Source organism: Hyperolius riggenbachi, chromosome 7 (assembly GCF_040937935.1).
Source record: "Hyperolius riggenbachi isolate aHypRig1 chromosome 7, aHypRig1.pri, whole genome shotgun sequence".
Taxonomy (NCBI): domain Eukaryota; kingdom Metazoa; phylum Chordata; class Amphibia; order Anura; family Hyperoliidae; genus Hyperolius; species Hyperolius riggenbachi.
In genome coordinates, this window is record NC_090652.1 from 201,594,052 (window position 1) to 201,619,108 (window position 25,057).

The window sequence follows — 25,057 nt, forward strand, 5'->3', positions numbered from 1 at the left end:
TCTTTCTCCTCTTTCCAATGATATATAAACCACCACCCTACGTCTTTTAGTTTTCGCTATTTTCGCGATTGAAATTGCCGCGACCGCGATTTCGATCGCAAAAATAGAGAAAACTAAAAGGTGTAGGGCAACGATTTAGGTGTCGTCAGAAAGAGGAGAAAGAGAGCTTTAAAATGATATCCATCAAGCCATAGTTATATTGTATTACACAGGACGACACTTTCCCCAGTGTCAGCAGCTCCATTCTGCTGAATGCAGCTGCTGACTTTGACAAAAAGTCGCCCTGTGTAATACAATATAACTATGGCTTGATGGATATCATTTTAAAGCTCTCTTTCTCCTCTTTCTGGCGACACCTACATCGTTGCCCTACGCCTTTTAGTTTTCTCTATTTTCGCGATCGAAATCGCGGCCGCGGCAATTTCAATCGCGAAAATAGCGAAAACTAAAAGGCGTAGGGTGGCGGTTTATATATCATTGGAAAGAGGAGAAAGAGAGCTTTAAAATGATGTGCATCTTTCCATAGTTTCTGCACTGCTCGGAGTCCCTTTAAAGAGGAAGTATGATTAAAATTGTAAAATGTGAAAAACATATGTACAACTCAATATAAGATGTACATTTGTCTCTGAGTAAAATATCCCCTTAAATTACTTTTATTTCTATGTAGCTATTACTTACAGTAAGTGTTTTTAGTCTGATGGTTCTTGCCTGTTACCAAGAGGTTTTGAACCAGTCCTTCTCCTCTCGGACAAATCTAAAGTTTACTTTTATTCTTTTAAGAGCACTCCCCAGGAATGATCTCTCTCGAAGATGCTAAGTGGACAGCTTACTTGCTGGTACACTATTCTGGCAGTTGGAATGAGCAACTGCCATTCAGTAAGTGCTTTTTAAAATAAAGAAAAATCTGAGAATCCCAGATGAGAAGATTAGTCCATAACCCGTCAATAACATGTCTAAACCATCAGAATAAAAACACTTTCTGTTAATGACAGCTACCTAGACAAAGTAATTTAAAGTGCTCTTTACTTTAGGAAAGATTTTACCTTTATACACGTGCACACATGAATTTTAAATTTTAACATTCTTTATCATATTAGCCCTTTAATTTCACTTGATTGCCATTCCACTTAGGGTATAGCGGATCATAATTTAAAAGCTGCAATAACTGAAAGCCTATGATCACAATATAGTCATCCAAGATGTCAGAGAAATTGTTCCAATCATGCAAATTCTCAAGGTTTATTTTTGCATAGTTACTTATGAACACTTTTAGCAAGGAATACGTAAAAAACAACCTTAAAGGTAGCTGTCAAAACTGAACAATCATGATTATGGTTAATAGACATTATAAAGCTAATACTGTGCATTAAGTCACCAGGGAGCTACACATATTAAAAAGGACTAATTACCAATGACATGTGTAAGTAAATCCATATGTTTCAGGAGTATCTATTACTAAAACAAATCAATGATTTGCTTTTCACTTACTGAGGCCACATGGCAACATATTCCAAAGGATCTGCTAATAGAAAGCACTTATAACAAAGTTTTATAAGTCTGACCACCTAGCTGTGTCACTTTACCACAACTGACAAGAATAAAATAAGAATAAATTAAAAAAAAATTACCTGAACTTAAACCTGGCCTTCTGAGATTTCATACGATGTTCTTGCCAATTCACTTCTTTATGCTCATCTAGAGAAACAGTAGATGGACTCTAAAAAAAAAAAAAAAAAAAAAAAAGATGAAGTCTATAAGAACAACAAAACAGATAAAAGTACTATACACAACACAGACATTCTTACTGATATCTAGCAAGTTTTTATTTGTTGAGGCATGGGAATGGTCAAGGAAAACATGTTACCCAGAAAAAAATTAACACACCTTTATTAGGTATGGGTATAAGACACAGTGAAAAATGTGGTATGAGATAGAGGCCTGCCCAGGTCTAATTTTTCAGACATGCACCAACAGCCCCACAACCCGACTCACAACTCGCTTTCTGGTGAATCTGTTACCTGCACCTACAGATCCACTACCCACACCCGACCCGCAACCCAACTGAAATCAAAATTAGTAACTGAACCCATTTCGGGAAGCCCACGGGTACCCGACGTGATGTTCTGTGCGAGTCTAATTTTTCAGAGCCGCACCCAACCCACAGGCCTGTTACCCGCACCCGACCAACAACCTGCTTTCTGGTGAATCTGGTACCTGCACCCGACCCAAAACCCGATTAAAATCAAAACGGGCACCCAAACCCGATCCGCATTTTGGGCAAGCCATGGGTACCAAACCCAATGCAGGCCTCTAGTATGAGACATAGAGAATGGATGTATGACAAGATAGAGGACTGAGGTGTTATGAAGTTTCAGGTACACAGATGAATTATGTTAATTTAAAGCGAAACCGTAACCAAGAATTGAACTTCACCCCAATCAGTAGCAGATACCCCTTTTCCCATGAGGAATCTTTTCCTTTTCACAAACGGATCATCAGGGGGCTCTGTATGGCTGATATTGTGGTGAAACCCCTCCCACAGTGTGATATCAGGACCATTGTTCTGACATCACACTGTGGGAGCCTTGTTGCCTTGTGGGAAATAAAAGCTGTTTACTGCTGTTTCCAACTGCCTAAAAAGCAAGCAGCATTCCCATTCCACAGACATCACCTGCCAGCAGTAAAAATGTCACCAAGTGATAAAGGTCAGAATGTAAATCAGGGAGAGGAAAGATTTTACAATGGGCAAACACTGACTAAATCATGTATATATAAATATTATAAACATGAAGCACTTTTTATTACATTATTTTCACTGGAGTTCCTCTTTAAGGAAGAGTTACAGACAGGAAAAACTAGCAACACAATGGTGTACAAAAAGGCACAAGAGAGGAATGAAGAATAGTGAGATATATTGATAAACTTTATGTAGTACCAGTTTTATAAAACAAAAGATTATAAAATGCAAAGAAAGTATAATAATAGGCATTACGTGAGTGTATAACAATAATTAAAGCAAAATTTGTGGGTCTATGAAAAAGTAGAAATTAGGGTTTCCTTAACTAAAAAGTATTTCACATTCTAACAATTTGTTGTTTATTAAAAAAAAAAAAAGTATGCTGTGTCTTTATTCGTTGTTAATTCAAGTTATTATTATTATTCTTCATGACTATTCAGGGACTTCTCCAATGAATGGTACCTACAACCTCATGTTCACTCAACTGACAAAATTGTTTTATGTGTTATCCTCGACTAAGCTTGGGAGGAAAAACCTGAATGCCACAAACAGTGAATTCTCACTATGGCCTTTATTTAATTCACCTTTTCACCTACATTTTCTCCTAGATTATGTTTACACATTGTCAAACAAAAAAAAAGCCTAAAGGCTAGATTCACAGTGGGACGTTGCTAACCACACTGCAATTAAAACTCTATGTGACGTTCACAGTGCAATGTTAGCGTTGCCTTGTAACGTGTAGTGTTATGGCAATGCACTGCTGCAGTGTTTATTTGTACCTACTGTATGCAACGGTAACACAGAGTTAATCTTAAGTAGCAGAAAGCTGAACAGTTATTTTAAACAGAACAGAAGATAAAAAAGTATATCCTAGGAGAAAAACTGTATTGAATACGAACCTATGGGCCTGGTCAAATTCACTTTTTCTCTTAAGTTTTCTCCTAAGAGATAATTTTTTGTATTTTATTTAAAATAAGTTTTCAGCACTCTGTAACTTAAAAAGTACCAAAAAGTAGGTTAAACATACTGTCAAAATTAGCCTGAGTATTGTCTTGCTTACTGGTGGCTTTACAGGCATTTTATTTAAAGGGAATCTAAACTGAGAGGGGTATGGATGTTTCCTTTTAAACCATACCAGTTGCCTGGCAGTCCTGCTGATCTCTATGGCTGCAGCAGTGGCTGAATCACACACCTGAAACAAGCATGCAGCTAATCCAGTCAGTCAGTGCACCTGATCTGCATGCTTGTTCAGGGACTGCAGGGGAGTCAGGCAACTGGTATTATTTTAAAAGGAAAAATCCATATCCTTCTCAGTTTAGGTCCCCTTTAACCACTTCACAGCTCCAGTACAGTATATCTACTCCCCTGCAGACTTCATCTAACCGCCCAGGGGAGTAAATATACGTACTCCCGCTGCTACCACTGCTGAAAGCGCTCCCGCTTATTTGTGCGCTCGTTCATGTTGCCATCTGCCCGCCAGGAGATCAATGAATGAGAAAGCAATTCCTAATCATTGATCTAAGTCCCCGTAGCAATTATCGGCGCCTTTTATGAGAAGCTGCACGATCATTCTAATAAATAAAAGTTTCCCATCTTCAGTACACTTCCTGTAAGCATACATATTTCGCTTACAGGACATATAACAAAAAAAAGACTGAGGCCATCTTGTAGCCAAATAGTAAAACTACATCTAAAAGTACTTTTTTTAAATACAAAGACCTGTTTTTACATTTTAAATTAACCCCTTACCTCCCACACTCCCCAATAGTTACCAACATTTATTTTTTTTGTAAAAAAATACAATGAAATAAATTTACAATTATAAAAAATGCATTCATAGTTTTCTTAGGGACTGAACTTTTTTAATATGTATGTCAAGACGGTATAATACTGTTACTTTATAAATTATGGGCTTTTTATTAATGATGGATGCAAAACTGAAAAAAAATGCATCTTTATTTCCTAATAAAATATTGGCACCAGACATTGTGTCAGGGACATCATTTAAATGGTGTAATAACCGGTACAAATGGGCACATTAATTACGTGGATTTTAATTACGGTAGCATGCATTATTTAAAAATTATAATGGCCGGAAACTGAAAAATAAGGATTTTTTTCCAATTTTTTTCTTATTTTTCCATTAAAAAACATTCAAAATAAAAAAATTCTTGGCATAATGTACCACCCAAAGTAAGCCTAATTAGTGATAAAAAAAAAAACACATTTAACACATTTCATTCTGATAAGTAGAGATAAAGTTATTGGCAAATGAATGGAAGGACCTGAAAGGTGAAAATTGCTTGGATGCTGAAGGGGTAAAACCCCTCAGTTGTGAAGTGGTTAAAGGATGTGAAATACTACCTAGGAGAAATCTTAGAAGAAAAAAATGGATTGGATAGGGCCTTATATACAATATCTTATGAAATGCAACAGTCAATATCCTATTTTTTTCCCTATTATTTTGCACTCTTCCTGGAACTAGTGATCAGAAAATGTAAAATTACAGGAATATTGTTCACAACAACAGACAACATGTATGTTTTAGTGTTTGTATATGTAAAAAAGTTCTGCATATCAATTTTATCCATCCAACCCAAAATTAGATTATCAATATGGTGCCCAAACATAATGGCCCCTAGAAGTGTAAAAGTTTTCTCCTAGGTAATATTTTCACATCTTATCAATAAAATGCCTTTTAAAGTGTATCCAAGGTGACATTATGAGATAAACATATGTACAGTATGTAGAGTGCAAAACAGATTACCATATTTTTTGCAATAAAAGATGCCCCGGACTAAAAAAACAGTTCTAGGTTTAAAGGATGAAAACCAGGAGGAAAAAACTAAACCTGGTACGTCCATTATCCAGGGGCATCTTGTAGATGTTCTCCCCCAATTATTGTGTCCCCCTTGTACCTCTTGTGTTCTCCATGTGTACTCCTGTGTTCCCATGTGTCTATAGTGTCTCCCTTTGTGTCCCCCGTTGTGCCCTCTGCCCCCATGTCTGCCTCCGCTCCCCTGTGTGCAGGTTCAAGAACATTTGGGAAATAGTTATCACAACATGATAACATTTGATCTGGTGGGGCAGCGGGACCACTAAAACTACGAATTTTAGAAAAGCAAAGTTCGATCAACTCAGGCAGGCACTAAGTTTGGTTAACTGGGATAATGTACTACAAGGGGAGGACACTGAAGGGAAATGACAAGCTTTTAAACTTATTCTCAATCAATATTATAGTATGTATATCCCATATGGAAACAAAATGTCTAGGAATAAAAAAAAGGCCTCTATGGATGAATAGAAAGGTTAGAGATAAAATGAAGGTGAAAAAGAATGCCTATAAGGTCCTAAAACAGGAGGGGGCCGAGGCAATTATAAGGAGTGCAATAAAAGTTTTCAGCAAAGATTGAAGCTGAAAATCAAATTGCTAGGGATATCAAATCTAACCCAAAGAAGTTTTAAAAGTACATCAACTCAAAAAAAAGAAAAAGAAAGGTTGACTGTATTGGACTCCTAAAGGATGAGGGTGGGAACTCAATAGTGGATAATCAAGGTAAAGCAGAGTTATTAAATGCTCTCTTTGCTTCTGTCTTAACAAGGGAAACATCACTGTTGGAAATTACAGATGCAGAAGGGTCTCAAACTTCCAATTGTAATATTAAGTACTTAAAGAGAGTCTGAAGCGAACATTTTTTGCTACATTTACCTTTTCATTCGCTTCAGTACTCTCATTAGCGGTAAACCGCCACATTTCCCCCGAAAAACGAAAGCTGCAGACCCCCCTAATTCCCGTGAGGGGGGGGGGGGGGATCTGGCCGGCGTTTCCTGGAAGGGGCAGAGCTCTCTGCTGTAGCTCTGCCTCTTCTGATGTAAATCACGGCAGATCACCGCCTCTCCCACTCTTCCTTCACAAAGAGGGGCGGGGAGAGGCGGCGATCCGTATAGCGATTGACGGCAGGAGAGGCAGAGCTACAGCTCATAGCTCTGCCTCTCAGGGCAGCACAATCCACGACCAAGTTGGTAGTGGATGTTTGTCCGGGGGTTTGGGGGGTCTGCAGCCCTCGTATTTCGGCGGGGATGCGGCGGTTTACCGCTGATGAGACTTCTGAAGCTAATTAAAAGGTAAATATAGCAAAAATGTTTTGCTTCAGAGTCTCTTTAACGCAGGAAGAAGTGAAGGCAAGACAAAATTAATTAAAAATAGACAAGGCACCTGTCTCGGATGGCATGCATCCTCGGGTCCTAAGGGAATTAAAGTGAACCTCCAGACTAAAAATTGACTAAGCAGCACTGAAAAGACCTGGTGTTTCTTTAACTGTTTCACAGAATCAGAATTTTTTTTCTATTAAACAAGCCTCATTTTTAGCTGCACAGTAAAAAACTGCCAGGGCATTTTCCCCCTAATGCTGTGCAAAGCATGATGGGATTTCTGATGTTGTTGCTCTCATTCTGCTTTTTTGGTGCAATTTTTTTTTTTTTTTTTTTACATTTTGAATTTCACATTTGAAGCCTAGCACGTGCAGCTGGGAGGGGTCATCAGGACACAGGACAGTTGGAACTGTGTCTCCAGCTCCCTGTTACCTCCTTTCAACCAAAAAGATGGCTGCCCCCATGACAAAGATGGCAGCCCCCATGAATCACAAACATTTGCCTGTTCTTTTAAAACGGGGTGGGTAAGAGATTATAATACCTATCTATTCTAATTAACATAACTAATGTAAATTAATGACAGTATGTTTGTTTAGGCTGAAGTTCCCCTTTAAGTTCAGTTATAGATAAACCCCTTTATCTTATCTTTTGTGACTCTCAACTGGCAGAGTCCCAGTGGATTGGCGTACAGCCCACGTTTTCCCATTATTTAACCACTTGAGGACCACAGTCTTTCTACCCCTTAAGGACCGGCCACTTTTTTTCCATTCAGACCACTGCAGCTTTCACGGTTTATTGCTCGCTCATACAACCTACCACCTAAATGAATTTTGTCTCCTTTTCTTGTCACTAATAAAGCTTTCTTTTGGTGCTATTTGATTGCTCCTGCGATTTTTACTTTTTATTATATTCATCAAAAAAGACATGAATTTTGGCAAAAAAATGATTTTTTTAACTTTCTGTGCTGACAATTTTCAAATAAAGTAAAATTTCTGTATACATGCAGCGCGAAAAATGTGGACAAACATGTTTTTGATTAAAAAAAAAACATTCAGTGTATATTTATTGGTTTGGGTAAAAGTTATAGCGTTTACAAACTATGGTGCAAAAAGTGAATTTTGCCATTTTCAAGCATCTATGACTTTTCTGACCCCCTGTCATGTTTCATGAGGGGCTAGAATTCCAGGATAGTATAAATACCCCCCAAATGACCCCATTTTGGAAAGAAGACATCCCAAAGTATTCACTGAGAGGCATAATGAGTTCATAGAAGATATTATTTTTTGTCACAAGTAAGCGGAAAATGACACTTTGTGACAAAAAAAAAGAAAAGAAAAAAGAATCCATTTCTTCTAACTTGCGACAAAAAAAATGAAATCTGCCACGGACTCACCATGCCCCTCTCTGAATACCTTGAAGTGTCTACTTTCCAAAATGGGGTCATTTGTGGGGTGTGTTTACTGTCCTCGCATTTTGGGGGGTGCTAATTTGTAAGCACCCCTGTAAAGCCTAAAGGTGCTCATTGGACTTTGGGCCCCTTAGCGCAGTTAGGCTGCAAAAAAGTGCCACACATGTGGTATTGCCGTACTCAAGAGAAGTAGTAGAATGTGTTTTGGGGTGTATTTTTACACATACCCATGCTGGGTGGGAGAAATATCTCTGTAAATGACAATTTTTTCATTTTTTTTACACACAATTGTCCATTTACAGAGTTATTTCTCCCACCCAGCATGGGTATGTGTAAAAATACACCCCAAAACACATTGTACTACTTCTCCCGAGTACGGCGATACCACATGTGTGGCACTTTTTTGCACCCTAACTGCGCTAAAGGGCCCAAAGTCCAATGAGTACCTTTAGGATTTCACAAGTCATTTTGCGGAATTTGATTTCCAGACTACTCCTCACGGTTTAGGGCCCCTAAAATGCCAGGGCAGTATAGGAACCCCACAAATGACCCCATTTTAGAAAGAAGACACCCCAAGGTATTCCGTTAGGAGTATGGTGAGTTCATAGAAGATTTTATTTTTTGTCAAAAGTTAGCGGAAAATTGATTTTTATTGTTTTTTTCACAAAGTGTCATTTTCCACTAACTTGTGACAAAAAATAAAATCTTCTATGAACTCACCATACTCCTAACGGAATACCTTGAGGTGTCTTCTTTCTAAAATGGGGTCATTTGTGGGGTTCCTATACTGCCCTGGCATTTTAGGGGCCCTAAACCGTGAGGAGTAGTCTGGAAATCAAATTCCGCAAAATGACCTGTGAAATCCTAAAGGTACTCATTGGACTTTGGGCCCTTTAGCGCAGTTAGGGTGCAAAAAAGTGCCACACATGTGGTATCGCCGTACTCGGGAGAAGTAGTACAATGTGTTTTGGGGTGTATTTTTACACATACCCATGCTGGGTGGAAGAAATAACTCTGTAAATGGACAATTGTGTGTAAAAAAATCAAAAGATTGTCATTTACAGAGGTATTTCTCCCACCCAGCATGGGTATGTGTAAAAATACACCCCAAAACACATTGTACTACTTCTCCCGAGTATGGCAATACCACATGTGTGGCACTTTTTTGCACCCTAACTGCGCTAAAGGGCCCAAAGTCCAATGAGTACCTTTAGGATTTCACAGGTCATTTTGCGAAATTTGATTTCCAGACTACTCCTCACGGTTTAGGGCCCCTAAAATGCCAGTTCAGTATAGGAACCCCACAAATGACCCCATTTTAGAAAGAAGACACCCCAAGGTATTCCGTTAGAAGTATGGTGAGTTCACAGAAGATTTTATTTTTTGTCACAAGTTAGTGGAAAATGACACTTTGTGAAAAAAACAATAAAAATCAATTTTCCGCTAACTTTTGACAAAAAATAAAATCTTCTATGAACTCACCATACTCCTCACGGAATACCTTTGGGTGTCTTCTTTCTGGAATGGGGTCATTTGTGGGGTTACTATACTGCCCTGGCATTTTAGGGGCCCTAAACCGTGAGGAGTAGTCTTGAAACCAAATGTCGCAAAATGACCTGTGAAATCCTAAAGGTACTCATTGGACTTTGGGCCCCTTAGCGTACTTAGGGTGTAAAAAAGTGCCACACATGTGGTACCGCCGTACTCAGGAGAAGTAGTATAATGTGTTTTGGGGTGTATTTTTACACATACCCATGCTAAGTGGGAGAAATATCTCTGTAAATGACAATTGTTTGATTTGTTTTACACACAATTGACCATTTACATAGAAATTTCTCCCACCCAGCATGGGTATGTGTAAAAATACACCCCAAAACACATTATACTACTTTTCCTGAGTACGGCGGTACCACATGTGTGACACTTTTTTGCAGCCTAGGTGCGCTAAGGGGCCCAACGTCCTATTCACGGGTCATTTTGAGGCATTTGTTTTCTAGACTACTCCTCGCGGTTTAGGGCCCCTAAAATGCCAGGGCAGTATAGGAACCCCACAAGTGACCCCATTTTAGAAAGAAGACACCCCAAGGTATTCCGTTAGGTGTATGGCGAGTTCATAGAAGATTTTATTTTTTGTCACAAGTTAGTGAAAAATGACACTTTGTGAAAAAAACCCAATAAAAATCAATTTCCGCTAACTTTTGACAAAAAATAAAATCTTCTATGAACTCGTCATACACCTAACAGAATACCTTGGGGTGTCTTTTTTTCTAAAATGAGGTCACTTGTGGGGTTCCTATACCGCCCTGGCATTTTACGGGCCCAAAACCGTGAGTAGTCTGGAAACCAAATGTCTCAAAATGACTGTTCAGGGGTATAAGCATCTGCAAATTTTGATGACAGGTGGTCTATGAGGGGGCGAATTTTGTGGAACCGGTCATAAGCAGGGTGGCCTTTTAGATGACCGGTTGTATTGGGCCTGATCTGATGGATAGGAGTGCTAGGGGGGTGACAGGAGGTGATTGATGGGTGTCTCAGGGGGTGGTTAGAGGGGAAAATAGATGCAATCAATGCACTGGGGAGGTGATCGGAAGGGGGTCTGAGGGGGATCTGAGGGTTTGGCCGAGTGATCAGGAGCCCACACGGGGCAAATTAGGGCCTGATCTGATGGGTAGGTGTGCTAGGGGGTGACAGGAGGTGATTGATGGGTGTCTCAAGGTGTGATTAGAGGGGGGAATAGATGCAAGCAATGCACTGGCGAGGTGATCAGGGCTGGGGTCTGAGGGCATTCTGAGGGTGTGGGCGGGTGATTGAGTGCCCTAGGGGCAGATAGGGGTCTAATCTGATAGGTAGCAGTGACAGGGGGTGATTGATGGGTAATTAGTGGGTGTTTAGGGTAGAGAACAGATGTAAACACTGCACTTGGGAGGTGATCGGACGTCGGATCTGCGGGCGATCTATTGGTGTGGGTGGGTGATCAGATTGCCCGCAAGGGGCAGGTTAGGGGCTGATTGATGGGTGGCAGTGACAGCGGGTGATTGATGGGTGGCAGTGACAGGGGGTGATTGATGGGTGATTGATAGGTGATTGACAGGTGATCAGTGGGTTATTGTAATGATCTGTACCTGTGTCATCCTGCTGGTGGCAGCACTAAGGAACTTGAGGTGGACTTCAGCTGTTTACCAGCAGGTGGCTCTCATATTGCTGGGAGCAGTGCTGTTCCTCGGCTCACCAGCGGATGGAGCTGTGGAAGATTCTGGCCAGTCACCTGAGCAATGTGCTGCATATAAAAGGATGGACTTGCTAGCAGCACATTGCTAGGTCATTCCGTCTGTTTGTCTGCTCGCTGCAGTTGTGACTCTGGCCATCAAGTCCTGTGTTCCTGAACTTTGTTCCAGTATTCTGTACTCCTGGTATTTGATCCTTGCTAGTCTGACTATTCTCTGTCTCCTGCCTTTGTACTTCGCATTCTCTGGTTATTGATCCTGGCTTGTACGACTATTCTTCCGTGTGCTGATTCTGCTGAGACGTGTCTGTATATATTGTGTGTGTTACTGTATATTCTGTGTGATCCAGACTCCTGTGTTCTGTTATCTGGTGTATATATATATTGTGTGACCTGTGCCCTTGCATATTCACTGTAAATATTAGTTAGTTAGTTAGTCAGGGTGATATTGGGTCACAGTGGTCACCTTGTACGATTGCATGCATATTGGTTGTATGTGTATGTGCATTCTTGTAAATAAACACATTTATTATCTTACTCTGTGGTGCAGACATCAGTATTTCAAGTGTGATCTTCCAGTTTGTTTAAACCAAAACGATTGCCATGCAGAGATCGTGGATCTGCCAGTCTGGTTCCAGTCACGACCACGTTCTGCATGACCAATCGTTACAGAATGACCTAGCCAACCCATATATTGATCACAGAAATACTGCAGATTCATCTATCTGTACAAAGAGTTGGAGTTTTGATGATGTGTACTACTATGTCTTGCTCGCTGAGGATAGCAAAAGTTATTCCTTCATGTATTTTGCAGCTTACTCCAGAAAGCAGCTTCAGCAGTTATTGGAGTTAGTGCAAAACTATGTTAATCAGAAAATCTTGTCTGCAGAAGAGGTGCAGAACTTGCTGCAAGTCCTTCAATGGTTGCTGAAAAGTAAATTATCCAAGGATAATTTTCTTGATCCTCCATTTAGCCCATCTGATGTTACCGTTTTGATGTCTATTTTGAAAAACGACAGGGAATCTTTCTTTAAGTTCTACTCCAAGAAAGACAAAAATTTTATGCAAGCTTGTGTCCAATCCCTTCAATCATTGATTGATTTAAGAGTATGCAAATTTGAAAAAACCTCCTTGTTAATGTCTGCCTGGGAAGAGATGTTAATTTCCCAATGCAAACCTTTTTTTGTGACAGCAAAGAATAAAATACAAACTGGTTCTTTGTCTGTTACAATCCAGTCCAGTCTTGATTCTGTTTCTGATGTAGTTCAGTCAAGTTCTATTAATAGACAAATAAATTCCCTGCCAGCTAGGAACCAATCTCGTTTAGAGCCTGTCTTTTGTGCAGCAGATATTAACTATCTATTTGATCATTTAAAGAAGGATAGGAAAAGTTTTTTAAACCACTATTCTAAAATGGAAAGTTCTTGTCTGCTGAAATATGTGCATGCTGTGGAAAGGATGAGTGGTTTCAAATTGTGTCCGCAGAAAGCCGCCTCTGCCCTGATCCAAGTTTGGGAGGAAATCTTGTCATTTGATGCAGATGCATGCATGCATGTGATTGAGGAATCAAATGAGTGGAGAGATTGCAGCAATCGAGTCAGTTTTGATTTTACTGCAGAAGAGATCAATGCTTATTATGGCTATTTGAAGAATGATAGGGAACAGTTTATGTCATTCTATTCGCAACAAAATGAGGAGTTTATTAGAAATTGTATCTGTGGAGTAAGATCTCTGATGGTTAATGCCTTGTGTGAGAATGAATCTGCCTCTGCTTTGATTGCCATCTGGCAAGAAATTCTTTCCTCTAAATTTCAATCTCATCCTCTCTCTGATAACCCTTATGTCCAGAGTTCACAACCTGCAAGTCAGTTATCTGTACAAACTCCATTGCAAACTGCAGTCAGAACCACACCTTGGTCCTGGCAAAAATCATTAGAAAACAAGTCATCATCCAAAAAGAAAAAGAAATTCTTTCCTACCAACTCCATTCAGCATGTGCAGCCTCCAGCCGATTCCAGTCGTGTGCAGCCTCCAGTCGATTCCAGTCGTGTGCAGCCTCCAGTCGATTCCAGTCGTGTGCAGCCTCCAGCCGATTCCAGTCGTGTGCAGCCTCCAGCCGATTCCAGTCGTGTGCAGCCTCCAGCCGATTCCAGTCGTGTGCAGCCTCCAGCCGATTCCAGTCATGTGCAGCCTCCAGCCGATTCCAGTCATGTGCAGCCTCCAGCCGATTCCAGTCATGTGCAGCCTCCAGCCGATTCCAGTCATGTGCAGCCTCCAGCCGATTCCAGTCATGTGCAGCCTCCAGCCGATTCCAGTCGCGCGCAGCCTCCAGCAGATTCCAGTCGTGCGCAGCCTCCATCCAAGTCGGTGCAGACTCCATGCAGGTCGGTGCAGACTCCTTGCAGCTCCATACAAACTTCATCCATGTCCATGCAGACTTCAACCATCTCCATGCAGACTTCAACCAAGTCCATGCAGACTCCAGGTGATTTGTGTCCTCAGCAATCTCCAGTCTGTCCTGAGCAGTCCTTCGCCTTTCTTTGTGGACTCTTTCATGGACTAGGTTTGCTGACAGTGGGTCAGCCTGCCAGGCCCGCAGAGTGTTGCATCCAGCCCGCAGAGTGTTGCATCCAGCCCGCAGAGTGTTGCATCCAGCCCGCAGAGTGTTGCATCCAGCCCGCAGAGTGTTGCATCCAGCCCGCAGAGTGTTGCATCCAGCCCGCGGAACTTTGCTCTTTGCCTGCGGAACTTTGCTCTTTGCCTGCGGAACTTTGCTCCCAGTCCGCACAGGCTCAGTTCACACCGTTTCAGTGCCAGTCCGCACAAACTGTATCGGGATCTCAGCCAACGGTCCAGCCAAGCGCTCAGCCAACGGTCCAGCCAAGCGCTCAGCCAACGGTCCAGCCAAGCGCTCAGCCAACGGTCCAGCCAAGCGCTCAGCCAACGGTCCAGCCAAGCGCTCAGCCAACGGTCCAGCCAAGCGCTCAGCCAACGGTCCAGCCAAGAGCTCAACCAAAGGTCCAGATCCATGAGGTTACACAGGCTGCTGTCCTGTCTGAAACTACTGAGCCTGCTGTCCTGTCTGAAGCAGCCCAACCTGTTAACTTGCCTAAAGTTATCCCATCTTCTGTTTTGCCTGAGGTTATGCAAGCTGCTGCCCAGCCTTCACAGACTTTTGTTGCTGCTGTTCCTGTAGGTGCCAAGTCTGTTGATGATCCTGCTCCTAATGGTGCTCAGACTGATGTTCCTGATGGTGCCCGGCCTGCTACTGTTCTTGCTTCTCCTGGTAGTGCCTGGTCTGCTGGACTACTTGAGGGCACCCAGTTTACCATCCAGCCTGTTGCTGCCCTGCCCGAGACTATTCAGTCTGTTGCTAATCTGCCTGCAGCACTACCTGAAGTTTTCCAGTTAACTGCTCAGATGTCACAGGACTCTGCTGTTGCTTCCAAGTCTGGCGACTCTGCTGTTGCTTCCAAGTCTGGCGACTCTGCTGTTGCTTCCAAGTCTGGCGACTCTGCTGTTGCTTCCAAGTCTGGCGACTCTGCTGTTGCTTCCAAGTCTGGCGACTCTGCTGTTGCTTCCAAGTCTGGCGACTCTGCTGTTGCTTCCAAGTCTGGCGACTCTGCTGTTGCTTCCAAGTCTGGCGACTCTGCTGTTGCTTCCAAGTCTGGCGACTCTGCTGTTGCTTCCAAGTCTGGCGAATTTGCTGCTGCTTCCAAGGTTGGTGAGTCTGCTGCCGCTCCTGAAGATATCCAGTCTGCTGCTGCTTCTGAGGGTATCCAGTCTGCTGCTGCTTCTGAGGGTATCCAGTCTGCTGCCGCTTCTGAGGGTATCCAGTCTGCTGCCGCTCCTGAGGGTATCCAGTCTGCTGCCGCTCCTGAGGGTATCCAGTCTGCTGCCGCTCCTGAGGGTATCCAGTCTGCTGCCGCTCCTGAGGGTATCCAGTCTGCTGCCGCTCCTGAGGGTATCCAGTCTGCTGCTGCTGCTCCTGAGGGTATCCAGTCTGCTACTGCTGCTCCTGAGGGTATCCAGTCTGCTGCTGCTGCTCCTGAGGGTATCCAGTCTGCTGCTGCTGCTCCTGAGGGTATCCAGTCTGCTGCTGCTGCTCCTGAGGGTATCCAGTCTGCTGCTGCTGCTCCTGAGGGTATCCAGTCTGCTGCTGCTGCTCCTGAGGGCATCCAGTCTGCTGCTGTTGCTCCTGAGGGTATCCAGTCTTCGGTTCCAGTTGTTGCTTCCAAGTCTTCGGTTCCAGTTGTTGCTTCCAAGTCTTCGGTTCCAGTTGTTGCTTCCAAGTCTTCGGTTCCAGTTGTTGCTTCCAAGTCTTCGGTTCCAGTTGTTGCTTCCAAGTCCGCAGTTCCAGGTGTTGCTTCCAAGTCCGCAGTTCCAGGTGTTGCTTCCAAGTATGGTGTTCCTACGGATCTCAAGTCTGCTCTGGCTCTTCTTGATCCTGATGGGTTCCAGTCTGTTCCTGCTCCTTCGGATCCTGATGATCTCCACTCTGCTGATGTCTCTGTGTCCCAATTTGTGTTTCTGCGTGACTCTTGCCAGTCACATCATGTCCAGGCTGTCCAGCCTCTAAAGACTCTGGTGGTCCATTCATATTTTATGTTTTTTGATTTCTCTCCCTCCCTGCCCACCCAGCCTCGGTTTTTCTATTGGGACCCAGGTGGGGCTAACTCTGGAGATCGTGTGGAGCGTTCGGAGTCCGCTCCTAAAAGAGGGGGGTACTGTAATGATCTGTACCTGTGTCATCCTGCTGGTGGCAGCACTAAGGAACTTGAGGTGGACTTCAGCTGTTTACCAGCAGGTGGCTCTCATATTGCTGGGAGCAGTGCTGTTCCTCGGCTCACCAGCGGATGGAGCTGTGGAAGATTCTGGCCAGTCACCTGAGCAATGTGCTGCATATAAAAGGATGGACTTGCTAGCAGCACATTGCTAGGTCATTCCGTCTGTTTGTCTGCTCGCTGCAGTTGTGACTCTGGCCATCAAGTCCTGTGTTCCTGAACTTTGTTCCAGTATTCTGTACTCCTGGTATTTGATCCTTGCTAGTCTGACTATTCTCTGTCTCCTGCCTTTGTACTTCGCATTCTCTGGTTATTGATCCTGGCTTGTACGACTATTCTTCCGTGTGCTGATTCTGCTGAGACGTGTCTGTATATATTGTGTGTGTTACTGTATATTCTGTGTGATCCAGACTCCTGTGTTCTGTTATCTGGTGTATATATATATTGTGTGACCTGTGCCCTTGCATATTCACTGTAAATATTAGTTAGTTAGTCAGGGTGATATTGGGTCACAGTGGTCACCTTGTACGATTGCATGCATATTGGTTGTATGTGTATGTGCATTCTTGTAAATAAACACATTTATTATCTTACTCTGTGGTGCAGACATCAGTATTTCAAGTGTGATCTTCCAGTTTGTTTAAACCAAAACGATTGCCATGCAGAGATCGTGGATCTGCCAGTCTGGTTCCAGTCACGACCACGTTCTGCATGACCAATCGTTACAGTTATTACAGGGAAGGACAGATGTAAATAATGCCCTGGCGAATTGATAAGGGGGGGTCTGAGGGCAATCTGAGCGTGTAGGCGGGTGATTGGGTGCCCGCAAGGGGCAGATTAGGGTCTGATCTGATGGATAACAGTGACAGGTGGTGATAGGGAGTGATTGATGGGTAATTAGTGGGTGTTTAGAGGAGAGAATAGATGGAAACACTGCGCTTGGGTGGTGATCTGATGTCGGATCTGCGGGCGATCTATTGGTGTGGGTGGGTGATCAGTTTGCCCGCAAGGGGCAGGTTAGGGGCTGATTGATGGGTGGCAGTGACAGGGGTGATTGATGGGTGGCAGTGACAGGGGGTGATTGATGGGTGAGTGACAGGTGATCAGTGGGTTATTACAGGGAAGGACAGATGTAAATAATGCCCTGGCGAATTGATAAGGGGGGGTCTGAGGGCAATCTGAGCGTGTAGGCGGGTGATTGGGTGCCCGCAAGGGGCAGATTAGGGTCTGATCTGATGGGTAACAGTGACAGGTGGTGATAGGGGGTGATTGATGGGTGATTGATGGGTAATTAGTGAGTGTTTAGAGGAGAGAATAGATGGAAACACTGCGCTTGGGTGGTGATCTGATGTCGGATCTGCGGGCGATCTATTGGTGTGGGTGGGTGATCAGTTTGCCCGCAAGGGGCAGGTTAGGGGCTGATTGTTGGGTGGCAGTGACAGGGGGTGATTGATGGGTGATAGGTGATTGGCAGGTGATTGACAGGTGATCAGTGGGTTATTACAGGGAAGGACAGATGTAATTAATGCACTGGTGAATTGATAAGGGGGGGGTCTGAGGGCAATCTGAGCGTGTGGGCGGGTGATTGGGTGCCCGCAAGGGGCAGCTTAGGGTCTGATCTGATAGGTAACAGTGACAGGTGGTGATAGGGAGTGATTGATGGGTGATTGATGGGTAATTAGTGGGTGTTTAGAGAAGATAACAGATGTAAACAATACATTTGGGAGGTAATCTGACGGCGGGTTTGCGGGCGATCTAATGGTGTGGGTGGGTGATCAGATTGCCCGCAAGGGGCAGGTTAGGGGCTGATTGATGGGTGGCAGTGACAGGGGGTGACAGGGGGTGATTGATGGGTGATAGGTGATTGGCAGGTGATTGACAGGTGATCAGTGGGTTATTACAGGGAAGAACAGATGTAATTAATGCACTGGCGAATTGATAAGGGGGGGTCAGAGGGCAATCTGAGCGTGTTGGCGGGTGATTGGGTGCCCGCAAGGGGCAGATTAGGGTCTGATCTGATAGGTAAAAGTGACAGGTGGTGATAGGGGGTGATTGATGGGTAATTAGTGGGTGTTTAGAGGAGAGAATAGATGTAAACAATGGATTTGGGAGGTGATCTGATGTCGGATCTGCGGGCGATTTATTGGTGTGGGTGGGTGATCAGATTGCCCGCAAGGGGCAGGTTAGGGGCTGATTGTTGGGTGGCAGTGACAGGGGGTGATTGATGGGTGATTGATGGGTGATTGATGGGTGATTGACGGGTGATTGACAGGTTATCAGGGAAGATAGATGCATACAGTACACAGGGGGGGGGGGGGGTCTGGGGGGGGGTCTGGGGAGAATCTGAGGGGTGGGGGGGTGATCAGGAGGGGGCAGGGGGCAGGGGGGGGGATAAAAAAAAAATAGCGTTGACAGATAGTGACAGGGAGTGATTGATGGGTTATTAGGGGGGTGATTGGGTGCAAACAGGGGTCTGGGGGGTGGGCAGGGGGGGGTCTGAGGGGTGCTGTGGGCGATCAGTGGGCGGGGGGGGCAGATCAGTGTGTTTGGGTGCAGACTAGGGTGGCTGCAGCCTGCCCTGGTGGTCCCTCCGACACTGGGACCACCAGGGCAGGAGGCAGCCTGTATAATACACTTTGTATACATTACAAAGTGTATTATACACTTTGTAGCAGCGATCGCGGGGTTAACATCCCGCCGGCGCTTCCGTATGGCCGGCGGGATGTTACGGCGGGTGGGCGGAGCCAGTTGCCGGGGGAAGCGCGCGTCATCAATGACGCGATCGCTCCCCCGGCATGCCTAAAGGACGCGCCGCCTGAAGGCGTATTGCGGTCCTTTAGGCGTCCACTTTGCCGCCGCCCATGGGCTGTGGGCGGTCGGCAAGTGGTTAAGAAGGGCAACATATCAGATCCAGGAAATGATATACCTGTAAGCTTAACATCAGTTGTATGCAAACTATTTGAGGGGTTACTAAGAGATACTATACATGACTTCATGGTAGAAAATAATCTCATTTCTCAGCATCAGCATGGGGTCCTGTTTTAATAACATGCTTAGCTTTTATGAGGTAGTGAACGCTAATGTGGATATTGGGAATGCTGTAGATGTGATATACTTGGACTTTGCAAAGGCCTTCGACACTGTTCCCCACAAAAGTCTGGTGCAAAAGCTGAGGATGCAAGGACTGGGGAAGAATCTGTGTGCATGGATAGGGAACTGGCTAATAGACAGAAAACAAAGAGTTGTGGTCAATGGATCATACTCAAAATAGGTGACTGTTAGCAGTGGGGTACCACAGGGGTCTGTACTGGGCCCAGTGCTCTTCAATTTATTTATTAATGACCTAGTAGATGCAGTAGAAAGCAGTGTTGCTATTTTTTGCAGATGATGCAAAATTGTGCAGAATCATCAACTCTCAGGAAGATAGTGACATATTGCAACAGGATCTGGATAGGATGGCTATATGGGCACATAAATGGCAGATGAAATTCAATGTTGAAAAATGTGAGGTCATGCATTTTGGTCGTACCAATGGTCTAGCATCATACAAAATAAACAGGATACAGATTGGGACATCAAACTTGGAGAAGGACTTAGGCGTACTCATCGACAACAAGTTAAATAATCGTATTCAATGCCAAGCTGTTGCAGCTAAAGCTAATAACATTTTGGGGTACATTAAAAGGGAAATAAAAACTCGAAATACTAGCAGAATATTGCCCCTGTTTAACTCTCTAGTAAGGCAACATCTGGAATATGGAATTCAGTTCTGGGCACCACATTACAGGAAAGATATTGCAGTTTTAGAGCAGGTGCAGAGACGAGCAACAAAATTGATACGAGGGATAGAAGGTGTCACTTACCAAGAAAGGTTAGATAAGCTGGGTTTATTTAGTCTAGAGAAAAGACACCTTAGAGGGGATCTAATTAACATGTATAAATACATCAGAGGGCAATATAAAAGCTTGGCTGATGAGCTTTTTGTCCCAAGGCCTTCTCAAAGGACTAGAGGACATGATCTGCGCATGGATGAAAACATTTTAGCCATTTATTTAGGAAAGGGTTATTTACAGTAAGAGTGATTAAGATGTGGAATGCATTGCCACAGGAAGTAGTTATGGCAAATTCTATACCTGCATTTTAAGGGGGCTTAGATGCTTCCCTTGTGTTGAATGACATCCATGGCTACAATTACTAGGTAATGCCCAGTGATGTTGATCCAGGGCTTTTATCTGATTGCCATCTGGAGTCGGGAAGGAATTTTTCCCTTTTGGGCAAATTGGACCATGTCTTGTAAGGGTTTTTCGCCTTCCTCTGGATCAACAGGGATATATGATGGAGCAGGCTGGAGTTGTACTTTGTTCTCTGGTTGAACTCGATGGACGTATGTCTTTTTTCAACCCAAATAACTATGTAACTATGTGTATAGTTAAAAGCAGCAGCAGTGTGTCTCTCACCTCTTCCATCGGAGCTTGTGGCGATCAGGGACCTCTCCACCCTCCCACTGCTTTCCTAGTGCTGATCATGTGTAATGACGCAATCAGCAGAACCTGGCACTAGGCTCCAATGGATGACGTGAGAGAGACACAGTGCCGCTTGTTTTAGTGGAGGAGGATACAGGGACAATACAGGGAGTGTCCGACATCGCGGTGGGCCGGAGGTTTGTATCAACTGACATTCATAAGTTTGGGACTCCCTGTATTGAGAATATAAGACGCAGTGACTTTTCCTGCCCATTTTTGGGGGAGAAAATGTGTGTGTTATAGTCTAAAAAAATACAGTAATAACCAGGCTGTTTATTTTTTATTCGTTTTTTTACTTTGCAGCCTGAAAGAGTTAATTTTCAGTCATGCAAGTGACAGCTTCTGTCTTGTCGGTACCTTGTTGGGAATATAGTAGTCCTCACTGATAAGCTAATTTACAGCCATAAGGTAATCTTTAGGAGTAAGAGAATAAATACAATTGTTTATCTCAGTTTATTTTCACCTCGAGTTCACTTTAAGCCACCAGCAAGCAAGAAAATACTAATAATTTTTACAGTACTTTTTCATCTACTTTTTGGTACTTTTCAGTTGCAGAGTGCTGAAAAGTTATTTTAAATTGAAGTTGTTATTATTATTATTACAATTATCATCATTATTATAGATTTATGAAGAACTAACCTATATCTTTGATAATGTAAAATCTGTACATACAAACAAAATAATGAGAAAAACTATAACGTTGCAAGTTTCTAAAACGATAACATACTTCAACAACTTTAATGCCCTTATGTTAATGATATTTATCGTTTGCCCTTTCTTCTGCTTTGTTCACCGTATTAACGATAAATTTGTCCACTAGCTCCGGTGCCCTTTTTTCCTGCTACCCTGAAATGTTTCAGCTTGTGTGTGTTTATGCATCTGCTAACAATAATGGATTTATTGAGGCTGTGCAGCACTGCACATACTATAAACTTTGAACAATGTACGCCAGTGAGGATTTTGAAAAAAAAAATTCTTGTCTCACAGAAAGTCTAGTGTTTTCACATTTCAATCTATTGTTGGCACATGCTGTCTTCTTATTTATTTATTTTAAATATGAAATGATTAATAACACTAGCATTTTTTTTCTTTCCTCCTGCAAACCAAAAAGCGTTTGTATGTCATAAAGACCTTTTGTAAGCAATAAACTAAGAGGAGTGAAAAGAAGTATAGCAGCAACTGCCAATAAGCAATGCATTATCTGTTTTATCTGTTTTATCCAGTTTGCCTTATTGGGAAGGATTGTCCCAAGTAGCGAAGGCTACTGGCAGCAGGTGATGCATTAGCTTTAATGTACTTTACTCAGACCTCTATGGCACTAATGCAAACTCTACCAAATCCATGTGACATCGTGCTTAAGAGGTCACTTCTGAGATGTCTGCAACTGGAAAACATAAATCTCCAGATGGCATGATGACCAAAAAAAAAAAAAAAGAACGGTACGGCCTAATTCTTATTGGATAAGATTTTCTGAATGCCACTAAATGTAAACATGCACAAGCTATTTACTAAGCTACCTCCATGACAAATAAGTCTGTCCCATCACTTACATCATGATTAATGATCACTTTGGCTTCCCAGAACTCCTCCTCAGATGATTAATATATGTCAAAAGAAAAGAGAGACTACTTTATCCTTAATTTTACAGAAAGTTTAACTCCAGCATTTTAGTTATCAAGGAGCAGGTTCTGGTTAGTTTCATACCTTCAGTGGAGGAAAAAAGATCTTCCCGGAGTTAAATTAATCATACACACCTTCAATTTTGATTGGCCAATTTTACCACCTCCGTGTAATATGAGAGCTTACCTACATAATCTGTTCATAGTACAGGTAGTCCCTGATTTACAAACATCTGAGATACGAAAACCCTGCTGATACGACCGCCCGCCGATCACGTTGCTGTGTTGTGATGACGTCATATGCAGGTGCCGATACTTGAGTAGTGTCCCTGTTTATTCATCTGTGGGCTTCTAGAAAATGGCCCCCATCTTTAACCTCTTGAGGACCGCAGCTTTATAACCCCCTAGTGTCCAGGCCATTTTTCACAATTCAGTGTTGTGCAGCTTTCACGGTTTATTGCACGTCCATACAACTTAGCACCCATATGTATTCTACCTCCTTTTCTTGCCACTAATAGAGCTTTGTTTTGGTGGTCTCTGATTGCTGCTGCAATGTTTATTTTTTATTAATTAAAATGTAATATTTTTTGTAATAAAAATACCTATTTTATTTCATGTACACTTCCCCCTTAAATTGGCCCTAGATTGTGATCTGTACACTATACTCCACTCTCGTAGGCATCAGCCTATGAGTGGGATTAGATTGTGAGCCAATCAGAGGGACAGTTTAGTGACAGGGCTGCCCCTGTACAGTGCTGCGCTAGACCGCAGCGCTATATAAATGGTTGTCTTTGTTTTTTTGCAGCCTGCCAGCTCAGATCGCGGCTGAGAGGCTTCTAACGGAACCTCGCTCTGTGTCTCTGCAGGGAACGTGTGTTCCCTGCTAATCCCCGCATCCAGGACTTGACGCCAACCCGGCCTGGAGGCGCCACTCAGCCTTAAGCGATAGAGAGGTTTTCCAGGATGATCGGCTGATATTTTTCAGCCACAGCAAACTGTAGAGCAAGACAGGGACAAGACCGGGATATTCTACGTACACGGACTTCAGTCGCCTCTCAGAGTAAGCTTCCCGCTGTCTCTTTGCTCTCCCTTTCAGCTCTACACAGACGACTCTCTTTACTCACGCTTCCATAGCATTCTCTACTTCCTGGTGTTAACCCCGTCACTCCTCTTCTTAGTTATGGTATGCGAGCTTCTTCTGTTCGGGCTTAGTTCAGCGTCCAAAATTCTTTGGCACTAACCCTTTAATACCTGGTCATCTTGTTACTTAGTTTGTACTGGCACTTTTTTGTTTTTCATGGTTTCATTGCAGTTGCACAATTTCTAGCACATATTTATACACGGTAGACTTCTGATCAGTACTTGTAATCACTTTGGGGATTCATATCACTCATATTTACAACTCAATTGCACAAAACACATTCCTATGTCCTTAATCTTGCTGCTACTTTTCTACTATCTGATTCAATTCTACTGAGCACCTTTCGCTGAGATATATATTTTTTGTAATAAATTGTTTTTATTGAGGCTTATTCCATACTGATTTGAACTACTTAATACTGATATATTGTGTGGCTGTTGCTAATATCATGTAAATACTATAATAGAACACTTATAATAGAAAAATATACCTGTTCCTACTTAAGAACCAATTCAAGTTAAGAACGAATTCTAAGCCCCTATCTCATTCGTCAACCGGGGACTACCTATATTCAAAATCTGCTGGCCCTTATACTACATGGAAGTGGTGAAATAGGTCAGTGATTGGCCAATCAAAATTGAAAATATGTACCAGGCTTAAGGTGATGACTTAAGGTCGTCCCCACATGACTGCCCACATGACTAAGTGCTGTTCTAGTTAGCCGCATAGACTAGTCAACGTCAAATTACAGTACATGAGATAATTTGTTTGAAAACTCTACCAGAATAAAGGCCATTATGTGTTCCTATAATTCTCTTATTTTTAGGTTTATGAGAAGTCAGGTTCAGCTTAAATATGGAGGATTCAGTAACGTAGCTTAGGAGCTTTTGGTCCAAGTGTGAGTTGTACATTGGGCCCCCTCAAGCGCTATTTACATTTCTGATAGGGATCAGAAAAACCCGCCAAGGACAGCTACAGTGTCAGAGAGGTGTAAGCTGGGGTGGAGAAAAGTCTATTAATGATTGCAATTCATCAAAGCACATATAGAGGTGATCATTACCAGCTTACTACCAATAATAAGCTAAAAAAGTGGTTGAAGAAGGGTCCCTGATGGGCTCCTCTGGTCCAGTGGCCCTAATGCAGTCGCTAACTCCTTACTACCATATTGCTACGTCACTTGGAATATTGCAGGAATGATGAGATTTTACAGTTTCACTTCCTTTCATCTTAAAACAGAACGTACTTGCAATAATTCAGCTTTAAGTGAGCAACTGTGGTTTCCCATGATGCATTACACCTGAATACGCAAATCGATTTTTCGCCCGACAGCAAGGCTGCACACCCATTTAGCTTTGCTTTTTGATAGAGGGCTTTTAGGGCTCTGAGTCACCATGAGCTGTCTCGGTGTCTCTTAGTACTGGTCCAGCAATATTTATCAATAACACGCACTAGTGAGGACCAAAAAGGTCG

At 43.0% G+C, this 25,057-nt stretch overlaps 1 protein-coding gene across 2 annotated transcripts in view; it reads right to left on the reverse strand.

Annotated features, from left to right (window-relative positions):
* The window catches only part of PARD3B (par-3 family cell polarity regulator beta), an 807,407-nt gene that overhangs the window by 357,166 nt on the left and 425,184 nt on the right, over positions 1-25,057 (reverse strand). For both annotated transcript variants that reach the window (XM_068245009.1, XM_068245008.1), the window contains exon 5: positions 1,629-1,717. In XM_068245009.1, coding sequence (XP_068101110.1) covers positions 1,629-1,717 — 89 coding nt within the window. The remainder of the gene's footprint in view (positions 1-1,628; positions 1,718-25,057) is intronic.